General features: G+C 31.1%; 1 protein-coding gene and 1 long non-coding RNA gene across 2 annotated transcripts in view; one reads left to right on the top strand and one right to left on the bottom strand.

Annotated features, from left to right (window-relative positions):
• The window catches only part of LOC145976438 (uncharacterized), a 95,100-nt gene that overhangs the window by 9,155 nt on the left and 72,902 nt on the right, over positions 1-13,043 (bottom strand). The gene's annotated exons all lie outside the window — the stretch shown is intronic.
• On the top strand, positions 873-12,161 carry LOC145975611 (putative inorganic phosphate cotransporter). Its single transcript, XM_083106207.1, has 8 exons — positions 873-1,556; positions 8,665-8,972; positions 9,181-9,426; positions 9,697-9,781; positions 9,985-10,202; positions 10,496-10,645; positions 10,748-10,880; positions 11,092-12,161. The coding sequence occupies exons 1-8, from the start codon at positions 1,529-1,531 to the stop codon at positions 11,508-11,510; spliced, it is 1,587 nt and encodes a 528-aa protein (XP_082962333.1). The 5' UTR covers positions 873-1,528; the 3' UTR covers positions 11,511-12,161.

Raw genomic sequence — 13,043 nt, 5'->3', positions numbered from 1 at the left:
TACAACGTAATGATAACGTCGGAAAAGTTACAACATGTAGTTCCAGACAACAATTATCTTCCGACATTCTGTAAAGATTTATCTTTTTACGAAATATATATAACGGAGCGAAGAACGATTACGAGATATTTTAAGCATGGAATTATACTAACCTCTTAACTTTGAAATATCGTTGTTGCGAAACCGCGATTATAAGAGAGAAATTAATTAGTAAATAAAATATACTTTGATACATATATAACATCTGTCTAATTAATTAATAACTTATTGAAATTATATTGTGTGTTTATGTACACACATATATGGACTGTTCGATAAATAAACTAAACGAAAAAAAAGAAAAATAACAATTATTTAAGTTGAATAATATTTATTTTTCAGTAGTAAACACCATTTAATCTAAATAATTTATTTTTTTGTTTATTTTATTTTACTTACCAAATAGCGTACGTATATATATATATATCTATATGTATGTATATGTGTGTACGTATATATTTTATTACTATCTTTTATGCGTTATTTTTAATTAAATAAAAGATTTATAAATATTAAAGTAGTAAATGAATATTTTCATAAGTTTCAAATGAATTTCAAATAAGACTCAAATGATAAAGAAAAATTACTTAGAAAAAGAATACATGGATTTGGGAGACAAAAAAATATTACAGAGTTTCAGACAATGTTTACAAATATTCAAGGATTAATCTCCCAGTCTCAATCTTTGCAAACTGTCTTCTTTTTTCTTGAAGATTTTTATTCGCACAATGGGATGCATCTTCCCCTAATGTAATGGAAAGCATTTCGTGTTAGAGAAAATCCACGTGCCTGAAAACATCCCTTTTCCAGATATGAGATAGACTGTAATAGGGGTAGGTAAGAAAAGCCGTTGATAGGGCACGTTTTTTCAGCGGCATAACGAACAAAGCACGTCATTATATACAGACGCGTGTGCTCTTGTGACGTGCGTGGTCGTGCCTCTCTTTCTCTCTCTATCTCTTTCTCTCTTCTGTTCTGCCTCCATCGTGCGTAGTCTTCGTTACGACACCGAGTAACGTTAGAACGATAGAACGACGCGGCCCGCAGAAGACGTCGGTGTCGCAACGCTGACGCTCTTGACGGGCCTCCTCTTTGCCATCCTTGTCTTCGGAACAACAAGTAGCGACTCGCAGCTGAGATTTTGGCAACATTAGCGAAGCAGAGCGCAAACAGTTAAAGAACAGCGAGCGAACGAGCGAGTTATCGTGGCCAGAGCGCTCTCTTGTACGAAATTCTCAATCTTTTTGGAAAGTTTTATGGGGTTGGAGGCTTGTGTCACAAAAATATCATTCAGATGATATGATTATTTACGCATGAAGAGCTACGGCCGTAGAGGATATATTGTGTATAAGTAATAAAGAAGCAAGATAATAGCAGATTTTCGAAATAGTGCACTGAAGTCATAAGAAAGAAGAAAACTGGTCGAACTGGTGCACCTCTTTTAGTGAACGTGCTTAATTTGTAAAACAAAGATTGACATACTAGTAAAATGGCATCCAATCGCAGAATGTTAAAGGGTAAGTCAATGATTGAGGAGCGAAAAGTTAAATAGATAAAAGATTGAATTATTATCATTATATATTTAAAAACATAGAGGAAAGATGTATTATTTTCTTTAAACTTTTTAATGTTAGTCAAAAGTGTTCAAATTAAAAATTTATATCCACTAATATTTATTAGAGACTGTGCTTCGCTTTATGTTGTTTCAAAATTTATTTTTAATAAATGTTTTTTTTTCAAAGGTAAACCAAATTTGAGGTTTAAAAAATTAAGTTTCGAAAATATTTATTGAAAATTACAGAAACATAAATATCTTGATAAAAAAGATATAAACAAAAATAAAATAACTTATAAACACGAACGAATAACGTTATATATGATATTGAAATGAATTATGATATTGAAAATGCGATATTTTGTTATTTAAATTATATAATTCGTCGAAAAATTTAAAGAAAAATCTTTTAAATTTCAAAAATGCGATCTAATTTAACATATAAATAAATAACGAAATATAGTTTCTAATAAGTAAACTAATTAAAAGGATCAAATTCAATTGAGTTCTAATAAAATGTAGCATTTAATTGCTGAGACATAGGAATACATTGATTTAAAAAATTTTGATATTTCTTTCCTCTATAATTATGTATTTTCAACAAGATAAGATATATGAATGGAAATAAAAGAAATGTATATGTATATGAGCTTCATTAACATAATCGTTTAAAGTAATTGTTATATAATAAAGACAGAATTGTTGCAAATATGTGGATACGATTATTTAAAATAATTGTTACATTAACGCAAAAAAGAAGGAAGCATAAACAATTAGCAAAGAAAAGTAGTCTTGAGTAGAATTGATATTTGTCTTTGTGTTTCATGTCATTTTGTCTTGTCTGTGTATTAATATATAAAATATTTACATCTCATCGTGTGTGTTTATATATCACAATACATAAAGAGATCACATATTGTATGCTTTTAATTACAAGATATATATTGAAATTTCCTAAGATCTTCTAATGATAATGCTATTATCACAAAGACATATGTATAAGTATAAACAAATAGTATATCGCACGATTGATTTAATCATATTTAAAATTCACATTACTCTCACATTACTCTTAATTTACAAATATTATTCTACTTTAATATTTGACATAACATATTTGTTAGATCTCAATCCATAAATGTAAGAAAAGATTTCGTAATTAATTTCATTAAATTATCCCTATCATTAGTACAGAAGATTATAATTGATTTAGGTGATTGTGTTTGTTTTATGTATTTTGTTTGCATGTATGACGTTTTAATTCAAATGAATAACACTGCCAAACTGTAGATGTAATAATTTTTTTAAAGATCTTATCGTCCATAAATATTAATAAGAATTATTTGATAAATGATGGAATTGCTGCGTTTTTTTCCAAATATGGAAAGAAAAAATTATTTAAGATTTAATCAATCATAATTAAAGATAATAAGAGATTTTATTTTATTATTACATTTTTGTTAAAGCTCAATAACGATAAATGAGACAAATCTAGTATGTATATAATTCTTCAAAATATTGGTTTATTTACGTTTGTATTTTCATCTATTTTTATTTATGTAAGATAAAGTTCAAATGGCTCCGTTTAGCTCTTCTTAGAAACATATCTTAAACATTAATCGGAATTTTATTGTAACATTTACAAAAATGATCTCCTTTTATAATAGTTGAAAATGAAGATATTAGAATTAAAACTAAATTATTTAGGCGCAAAAAAAGAGCAGAAACGTATGAATATGTGAGATGTTATTGTAATCTTATAAATATATAATACATATTAAATTTATTTGTATATAAAATATATTTTTTTAACATTATTATATTTTTCTAAGAATATTATTTTTATTTTAAAATTTTTTTCTGCAAAAGTGAAATTTTTCTGAAAAAAAGAACAGGTTTTAAGTGTAGATAGGACTTTAGTCGCGCGCATATCCCACGACAGACGGCAATGAACGCGATTTCCGCTTAGGCGTTAATGTATTCTTACATTACAAAAAGACATAGTAATTTGTCAAGAAACCACATAATTCAACAAACTAGCGAATTAAAGTTATCAAAATAATAAAAAACATTAATTCTTGGAAATCGTTTTCTTTCATAATTGATGAATATTAACTCTAAAAATAGATATTATCTTTTAATGATATGTTAAAATATATTAATGCAAAAATATATATCTCTCTTATCAAAAAATATGAAATATAACTATTATATTATTCTTATTTATTTATGTTATTATTTGCGCGAATTATAAAAGAACTTAAATGAAATAATAATGCATATAAAAATAAATGAAAAGACCATAATATTAAATACTATATAATACATATATTTGAAGAAATAATGATAATTTTCTGATTGTTTTGATTTTCTAATTTGTTCTTAAGATATAAAATATATATGTAAGTAAAATAAAATTTAGAACAAGAAAATTTGGAAAAATGTTAACAATTTATTAGTAATTTTTTTATCTAGCATATATAATATGTATAGAGGAAATGATCATGCGTATATATAATCTATGATCTCTGAATGAAATTTTCATGAAATATAAATGCATCTATTGTGAATATAAAAATTGCGAGCATTCTTTGCCCCGAACCTTCGACTGGATGCTTCTGGGGTTAATATATGTCATCGATAACGTTCACGTATCATCGACAGACGGCAATCGTACGAATTAACAGTCGTTTATAGTCCACGACGATGTACCAGCTTTTAATCTCCATCCAATGAGACGCGAATTCGTGTAATGACATCCAAAGATAATACCGTCTGCATTATTAAACTCGAGTCTTGACCCAAATTCATGTTTCCGATCGTTTAAAGTTACGAGTCATCAAACTCGGCTTTGAAGAGCATGCAGGTAGGTTATTTCAGACCTACACGAAACGACGAGATACACCGGATATAAATAGCTTGCCGGAGAACGTGTATCGAGTTCTGGGTGAAGGTCATGATAGCGCCTGTAGGATGACGAACGAAAAACTATCAATGTAAAGATGAGTTTCCCAAGAGGTTGTGACATAAAACAAAAAAATCATATTGAATAATAATCTATTAGCAATAATTTTCTAAGCTTTTGTAACTTATTGTACATATATATAATTTGTACCAGTTAAATTGTTTTGCGCCAATTTTTTCGATACCACCACTAATTTTTCCGATCGTTAAAACTGGCGTCATACTATCCACTGTAGTAATACTAGTCTACGCCATCAAGTTAAGTCGGCTTGATGATCAAGTATAAAGGTGGTCGTAAAACTTGCAATTAACGACACCGCGACATTTGAGTTGAACGATAACGCGTGAATCAAGATACTACTAATGTTAGCATGGTTCTATATATATTTATGAAACATAATATAAATTCATGAAATATTTATTATGAAACGAATGATAATGATAAAACAGATACTGCAGATTTGTTTGTTATAAAAAAACGATGCTATTGTTCCTAATAAATAATATTGAGATAATATTATTTATTCTAAATATTAATTATATATATATATATATATATATAAGTAATATAATGATGGAAATAAATTTTCTTATTATATTAATTTTGATATCATTTTGATTAATTTGATAATGCGATGTACAGTATCCTCTCTCTCTCTCTCTCTCTCTCTCTCATTAAAATTATATATTAATGATCAAAATTAATAAATTCATAGATTGGAAGTGAATTATCGGATTATAATTAATTTCAAATGACTGACTTCACGGATTTATCTCTGTCACGTATATCACAAATATCTTTTATTAACAATTACAATTTTTCATTATGACTTGAATTAAATTCAACAAGCATATTGCATTATCATCGTAGCTATTTTACATTTATTATCAACGGATGTTTAAAATCGACAAACTTGAAATACTAGAAAAACGCCACATATCTCTTGCATTATAACTATTGTAACTCCCAATTGCCACATGAGGGAGTGTAATAGTCGTAATGGTGGTCAAGTGGATAGCACGACATGCGAAACAGGCAGACTCTTGATTCGCAAGCATTATTATCTTTACTAGATTTTTAAATAAACATTCCTCTTCAATCGTCCGAATCATATCTATTTTCTCGTCTATTTTATGCAATTCTACGTACACAAATATATAGTCAAAATAAATAGAAACATACGACTAATATGATAGAAAATATGAAATAGCATGCAACTAATAACGTGTTGCCAAAACAGTGAATTAACTACTCAGATCAAAAGAGGAATTCATGGAAATGGAATTTTTTACAGATATACATATGTCAATCGATATATAAAGATATAGGTTGGTTAAAATGAAAACGCAAATATACATAATAAATAGACGATCATTTCTAATCAGTTTTGTCATCGTTGTCATGGACTAGCATTAGTAATAGCATAGTAATAGCATTTTCTCATGCAATACGAACGAATAAAATAATATAATTCATCCGCCAACGGAAACAGTTTTTTTTTTAACAAGTTAAATTTTAACAACATAATTTCCCACTAAAATTAGGAATATAAATAAAACTCACAGGAATGTTTTGCGTTATATTAATATAATAAATATTAATATAATAAGTAAAAATCAAATAAATTATTTTTTTTAACATAAAATATCAAAATTTAAAAAGTGACATGTAAATATTTATCTATTTTACATGCACGTAAAATAGATAAACATAATTGTTGTAAGACATGAATCTAGAATGTAATCCCAATTATCTGAGCGTGCTTTTCTTCACTTGCACATCTTTTATCAGTCGTCAGTCGAACCAGTAATAGTAACAAAAAATAGCTACTGTTTAACTCGGTAGTTAAGTCTCACGTAAAAATGCGAAAGACGAGATGACTTTGACGAGCACGAAATCGCTAAAATCGATTGAATCACGTACTAGGTGATAAAAATGCATTTGCATGCGATTTTGTTCGACCTTCCTTGGTTGCGTCAGATACGATGGTTATAACATGACATTACATTGACAATGTTGGCGTATGTCTGCGGCGATGAATGTAAATTTAATTCGCAAATTATTCGTGCCGACTCTTTGTAAATGTTGCGTTTACGTACTTTTACGGCTTGAGAAGTTCTAATCGTTCGTAGATTGATGACCATTTGCTTTCATCATTTGAGACAAACATGTGTTTTATAATTATGCAACGTTGAAATCAACTTATTTGTCGCTTGATTCACGCTTCGCTGTAATAATTAAATGCATCAAGACAAGTAAATTGACGTAAGAAATGCTGACTTTAATCCCGTTATAAATTTTTAATAATCCGTCCATCCATTGTTAAATCTTACAGATAAAAACTAATAATTTCCGAGATGAGAGGTAGGAAAATCCACGATTCGTGGAATCACAATTCATGCAATTACGATTCCATCATCGATTTCTTTAAGTTGCGGAATGAGCTTTATTGTCAATCTATGATATTACACGAAAATCATAAACCGATCATCATTTTCACAATGAGAAAAATATCAGCTTTCAACTAGGCTAGTTAAAGTAGGCCAAAGAAATCGTCATTGAAATTTCATTCATATGCGCTGGAATTTGTTATACAAAGTACATGATGATTCATTGTTCGTGTACTGAGGTATTGTATATTTGTACGATAACCTCCGACTGAAATTCGCGATAAGCAAAGCCAACTTGTCACGAGAATTGCATAGGTATTGCAAAACGAACGATGCAAGATCTAATGCTGAACAGACTATTAATATCGAGGACGAGGTGCGTCTGTTTGTGCGTTGAAACTAAAGTGCGGACTTGTCCGCTACTTTTCGCGAGCTTCTTCCAACTTGTTCGATCCATTGACGTTGAACATTTCGCAAAACTTGGAACTTCCGCACCCCACATGCACGTGGAGAAAATTGGCTTGCTCGCATCATTCTTGAAATAATTTCAGCGACCTGCCAATGAACGTGAAAGTTGTCGAGCGGCAGTCATGGCCGAGGTCCGACATCATCTATATGACAATTCATTAAAGCAAAACAGACACGAGCTGATGACTTGTGTGAGTTGGCATAATTGCGATGCACTTCAAATTAATGTATTCCGTTCGCGATTCGCGAAAGACGCTAAGATAATAATTCGAAATTTGAATTGTGATAAAACTTTCGTGATAAGAAGTGATATGATCTTTCACGTGCGTCAACATCCGGAATTTCCAATAATGACCTCGAGATGAGTCATGATATGCGATGGTGCAACAAGATTGATAGACCGAAAATATATATTGTCGCGTGCATCACGCGCATTTGCATTACGTAAAAATTGTTTATGCTTAAGACATGTGACGCAGATTACGTCAACTGTATATATATATATATATATATATATATATATATATATACGTTAACATCTTATTTTCGATCAAATACATCGATTTTAAAAATCCTGGAATCAAAGACGAAACAATGATAATGTAAATAACTTAAATCAGCATCATTCAAAATGGAAATAAATGGAAATAAAGAAAAATCTAATATTTTTCTTCGATTTATAGTAATTTATGTATTAATTAATCTATAAATCTATAAATTATTATAGATATTAATTAATACATAAATTACTATAATTTTTAAAATATTTAAATACTTCTAGATGAAATGGCTTAGAAAACTAATTATATATTTGGAAAATAAATAAAAAAATACAGGCAAAAAAATCGTAATATAATTAATTAAAGAGATTATTACATGGATATAAAAGGATATTACAGAGAGAGAAAGAGGGAGAGAGAGAAAGTTATAATAATTTTATAATACAAAAATGTTATGCAAGCAGATTAGTTTAAAAAAAAATTAAAAATTTTAATGAGAATTATAAAAAATAGGTCCAAAATAATCAATTCTATGAAATGTTCGTTCTTATATAGATAATTATAAAGTAAATATGTATTTTATCTTTTATATCATCAAAAAGCATAAATATTTTATTTTAAAATTACCCCATAAAGAAAGAAATCAGAAAGAACTCAAATCCAGCATTATTCTTGCATTAACTCATCTCATCGAATGTTCGCAATCAATTTAGAGTTACAATAATGACCGGAAATGCGTTTGTGCAGATTGTCTATCATGCAGGCAGGTGCTCAACATCATGGTGATCCTCGGCTTCATGTTAAACTATATGCTACGCGTGAATTTGACGATAGCGATCGTCTCGATGGTGATGCCGAGCAATAGTAACGGTCAACATTCGCATTCCAACGAATCGTTGTTGATACCGGATGAGTGCGTTGCCCGGACGGCGATGATGAACGACCTTACCCCGATTGACAACACCAGAACCCCAGCGATCCACGTCGATGTTAATAGAGTCAACGAGACGAACAACGCTACTACGCTGCTATCATCGTTCCCACAGCGGCACCCGGTTCGTTAAGACTCACGTAAAGTCGAACTTGCACGGTTAACGACCTCGTCGATTGTTGACGAACGAATTCGTACATTTAAACACCCATTCTATCTTTACTCTAATATATCGTTCGAAATCGGCGTAAACTTAATCCATGCTAATCTAATCACCATTAACTACAAAATTCTTTTTCCGAATTTTCAAAAACTGATTTTACTTTAATCAGGAGGAACGAGCTCAGACGAAATATCCGTGGAACGAGTACGAGGTGAATATGATTCTCGGCAGTTTCTTCTGGGGCTACATATGTACAGAGATACCGGGTGGTCGACTCGCAGAAATAATTGGCACGAGAAAGGTCTTCGGCTACAGTATGCTGGTATCGAGTTTCATTACTCTGCTGACGCCGTTAGCAGCTACATTCGGCTACGCAGTCGTCGCCGCGTTGAGAATTGTACTGGGATTTATGCTGGTACGTCGCTCTTTCTACGAATTATTATAATCATGATAAATGTATATACGCGTCCGCTTCGTGGGAATGATCTAACGGGCGACTCGTATGGATTTCTGAATCTATCGAGCGTCTCTCTCTCTCTCTCTCTTTGTACACATATTTAAGATTCTATATTATATCTAAATGAAATTTCACATTAGCGCGCACGATTATGCATGATTGCAAACGATTGCACAATCACACTCTAACAATTCCTTAAAATTCATTAATTAATATTTCGCAAATCAGGGTGTCACCTGGCCTGCCATTCAACCAATGACTGCTCGATGGATTCCACCAACGGAACGTAGCAAGTTCGTCTCTAACATGATGGGTAAATGGATTATGATCTAATTTGCCTCGCACGATCGCGTACTCAGTTCCGCGTGAGATCGTCGTTATGTATAATCGTCTTTTTCCACTTTGCGAAAAACTTGAAAAACTCGAAACGTACACAGGAAAATGGCAGACGCTTTATGGTCGCGGATGTGCGGCTGTATTAAACCGCCGCGTCATAAATTGCATCGTTATTTACAGCCTCGTCGCTCGGCGCCGCGATAACTATGCCGATGTGCGGTTTCCTCATCGATTCACTCGGCTGGGAGTCAGTCTTCTATGTGACCGGCGTGATCGGGATTATATGGAGCGTGGCGTGGTTCTTGCTGGTATTCGATTCACCGTCGCAGCATCCGCGAATCAGCATGGAGGAGCGACGTTATATCGAGAATTCAATTGGGACGACCACCACCAACAAGGTTGTAATAGCAGCTGTATATATAAAATGCGTCTATTTTAATTCTAGTCTATTTTGACATTCCAGTGATTCCATATCTATTATTTTAATTTATTTTAATTTACTTGAAAAATAAATAAGCTGATAAAAATGTAAATTAAGATACATTTAAATTGACATTTTTTTAGTTCTTAAATAATGCAGTTTGTTTACAATTATCTGTCTCTTGAGAATGGAAAAATTGCTTTATTATTTTGTTTTTCTTCGAAAATTTGATTAATGTCCTTATTATTTAATTCAACATTTTAACTACAGCATCTGCCAGTACCATGGCGCTCAATTGTCACTTCGGGACCTGTTTGGGCTATTGTGATAACGCACGCATGTAGCGTTTTCGGGTACTTCACCATCGTAAATCAGCTGCCGACTTATATGAAATATATCTTACATTTCAATATTAAGGAGGTACGTTATTAATCGTAATAATAAATAAAATTTACATTTATATTGCTGTTGCTTTTTTTCTATTTTTATACTTTTATTCGAAAATGGAAATAATATTTGTAGAACGGCCTCTTATCCTCATTACCCTATCTTGGCAAGTACATTTTCGCGTTATCAATGTCCGCCCTGGCCGATTACCTGCTTCGTATCAACAAACTATCCGTAACTGCAATACGCAAGATTTTCACGACATTTGGTGAGTAAAACTTTACAAATAGCTTCGCATTTTTTTATTTTTCTTCATCTAAGTATGACAATAAAATAAGGGTTTTTTCAGATAATCAAATAATTCATTATTAAATTTTTCTAATATGTAAATTAATCAAATATTAAATAATCAATTAAATTATCCCTTGTAATTCGGTCGAAAGATTTTATTTTCAATTAATGAAAATTCTAATTTTTAGCCACTCTAATTCCTAGCATCCTCATGGTGATTCAAGTATATCACGGTTGCAATCGCGCGGCATCAGTTGCCATATTCACCGTCGGTCTGACAATAAATGGTGCTGTAACGGCCGGTTATCTGGGAAATGGTCTCGACATCGCGCCCAATTTTTCCGGGACCATATTCGGCATTGCCAACACCTTTAGCTCGATGGGCGGTTTTATTAGCAGCTTCCTGGTAGGCACCGTCACGTACAAAAATCAGACCTACGCGCAATGGACCATTGTCTTTTGGACCTTGGCGGTCACTTATTTTATCGGTGCTATGACATTCGCCATCTTCGGCACCGGCGAATTGCAAAAATGGAACAATCCGTCCAAAAGCCAGACGAAGAGGAATAGCGTGGAGGATGGTGTCGAATCTGTCCGTCTCAAGTAAAATAGTTACTCGTCAAGAGTAAAGTAATCTCGTAACGTCTTAAACGATAATGTTTCTTGTCAGACTGCTAAGACGTTACGGAGATGGAAGTGTCTATTTATCGCAATGCGATATATTCCAAATAGGACAGTATTCGTTTTTATTAGCTTGCAATTTTTAATCGATCGATTGACTCTACGGCTTGGCAGTAGCTTATGAAACATTGTTTTCCATTGTTTATTTAACTTTTCGCTTAAAGTTAAAATACAATGTCTTTTAAGTTGCAGGAAAAAATCAATATAATTATTATTGTCTATCTTATAATAATTATATATTTTACCTAATAGTAGAATGCAAAAAAAGAATAATTCAAAAATTCTAGGAATCTTGATTTTTTAAAATGAATTTTATTATAATTGTATCGAGTTTTCTTTTTTAATCTTTGCTTTCTAGATATGCCAAGTTCAGAGTTGATTGATATAGAATGTACGAGTGTATTATTACACTCACTTTTTACTGATATGATACTAATACATATTACACAATAAGCTTACATAGTTACCAAAAGAAAGAAAGATAAACAGCTGAAAGCGATTAGTTGAAATTAAAAAACATTTATTTAATATAATTTGTTAATATGCAAATTTATAAATAAATTTTTAGCAAGGACTACACATTGACTCCAAAAAATCATAAAAAATATTGTAGAGAATGTCATCGTAACTATATATATAGAAAAATTAATGATATCGCAAAGAATATATTTATACATATGATAAAAAATAAAAATATATTTATACATAAAAAATAATTCTTCAAATAATGAAAGATGAATACATTTGAAGAATTATCAATTTTTCAAATTCAATCAATTCAGATGAAAAAATGTGTGATTTTTTACAACATTTATTTATTTATCATTGATAAAAATCTCAGCGACACTAATAATAAAGACAAAATTCCAAATAATTTCGCTAACGATACCATTGCAATACGTAATTGACTAACAAGCTAAAAACTTTAGAACACACGTTGGTAAAGAGGATCAACTTTTTACAGTATTGCCATCTATAAAGAGGCATCTTATTGACTGTTAATGCTAGCAGATGCAAAGTTGAGTAAGTTGTAACCATATAAGTTGTAATGACTATTACTTCTTCGTATATTTTCTGACCAGGAGATGGAGTTGAACACTGCATAATCGCGCAATCGAATTAATAGCTTTTAAATTCTAATATTGTATACAAAAAAAAAGCACAAGAAGAATCCCTTCTTTAAATATAGATTAAATTAACAAATTAAAATTTCTAGATAAAAAATTCTTAGAGTTCAATACTTCTTTTCAATTTCAGTCAAACTAAGCTTAAATTAAAATTCCGCTTAAAGAGAATCTAAACGTCATTAGATTAAGTTCTCAAAGACAACACATTCTTCTCAATTTAGATAAATCCAATTAATCCTTAAAATAAATAAAACAGGCTCGCTTTCGCGGCTTTTGTGTTTTTCCCTTCGGCAAACTTTTAGCCCAACTTGGTTCAGGGTGCCCGAATATCT

This window comes from Camponotus vicinus, unplaced genomic scaffold (assembly GCF_025532165.1).
Source record: "Camponotus vicinus isolate PSW18456_S1 unplaced genomic scaffold, iyCamVici1.0 SCAF_8, whole genome shotgun sequence".
Lineage (NCBI taxonomy): Eukaryota > Metazoa > Arthropoda > Insecta > Hymenoptera > Formicidae > Camponotus > Camponotus vicinus.
The sequence above is the reverse complement of the archived record's forward strand: the minus strand, read 5'-3'. Positions and strand labels throughout refer to the sequence as shown.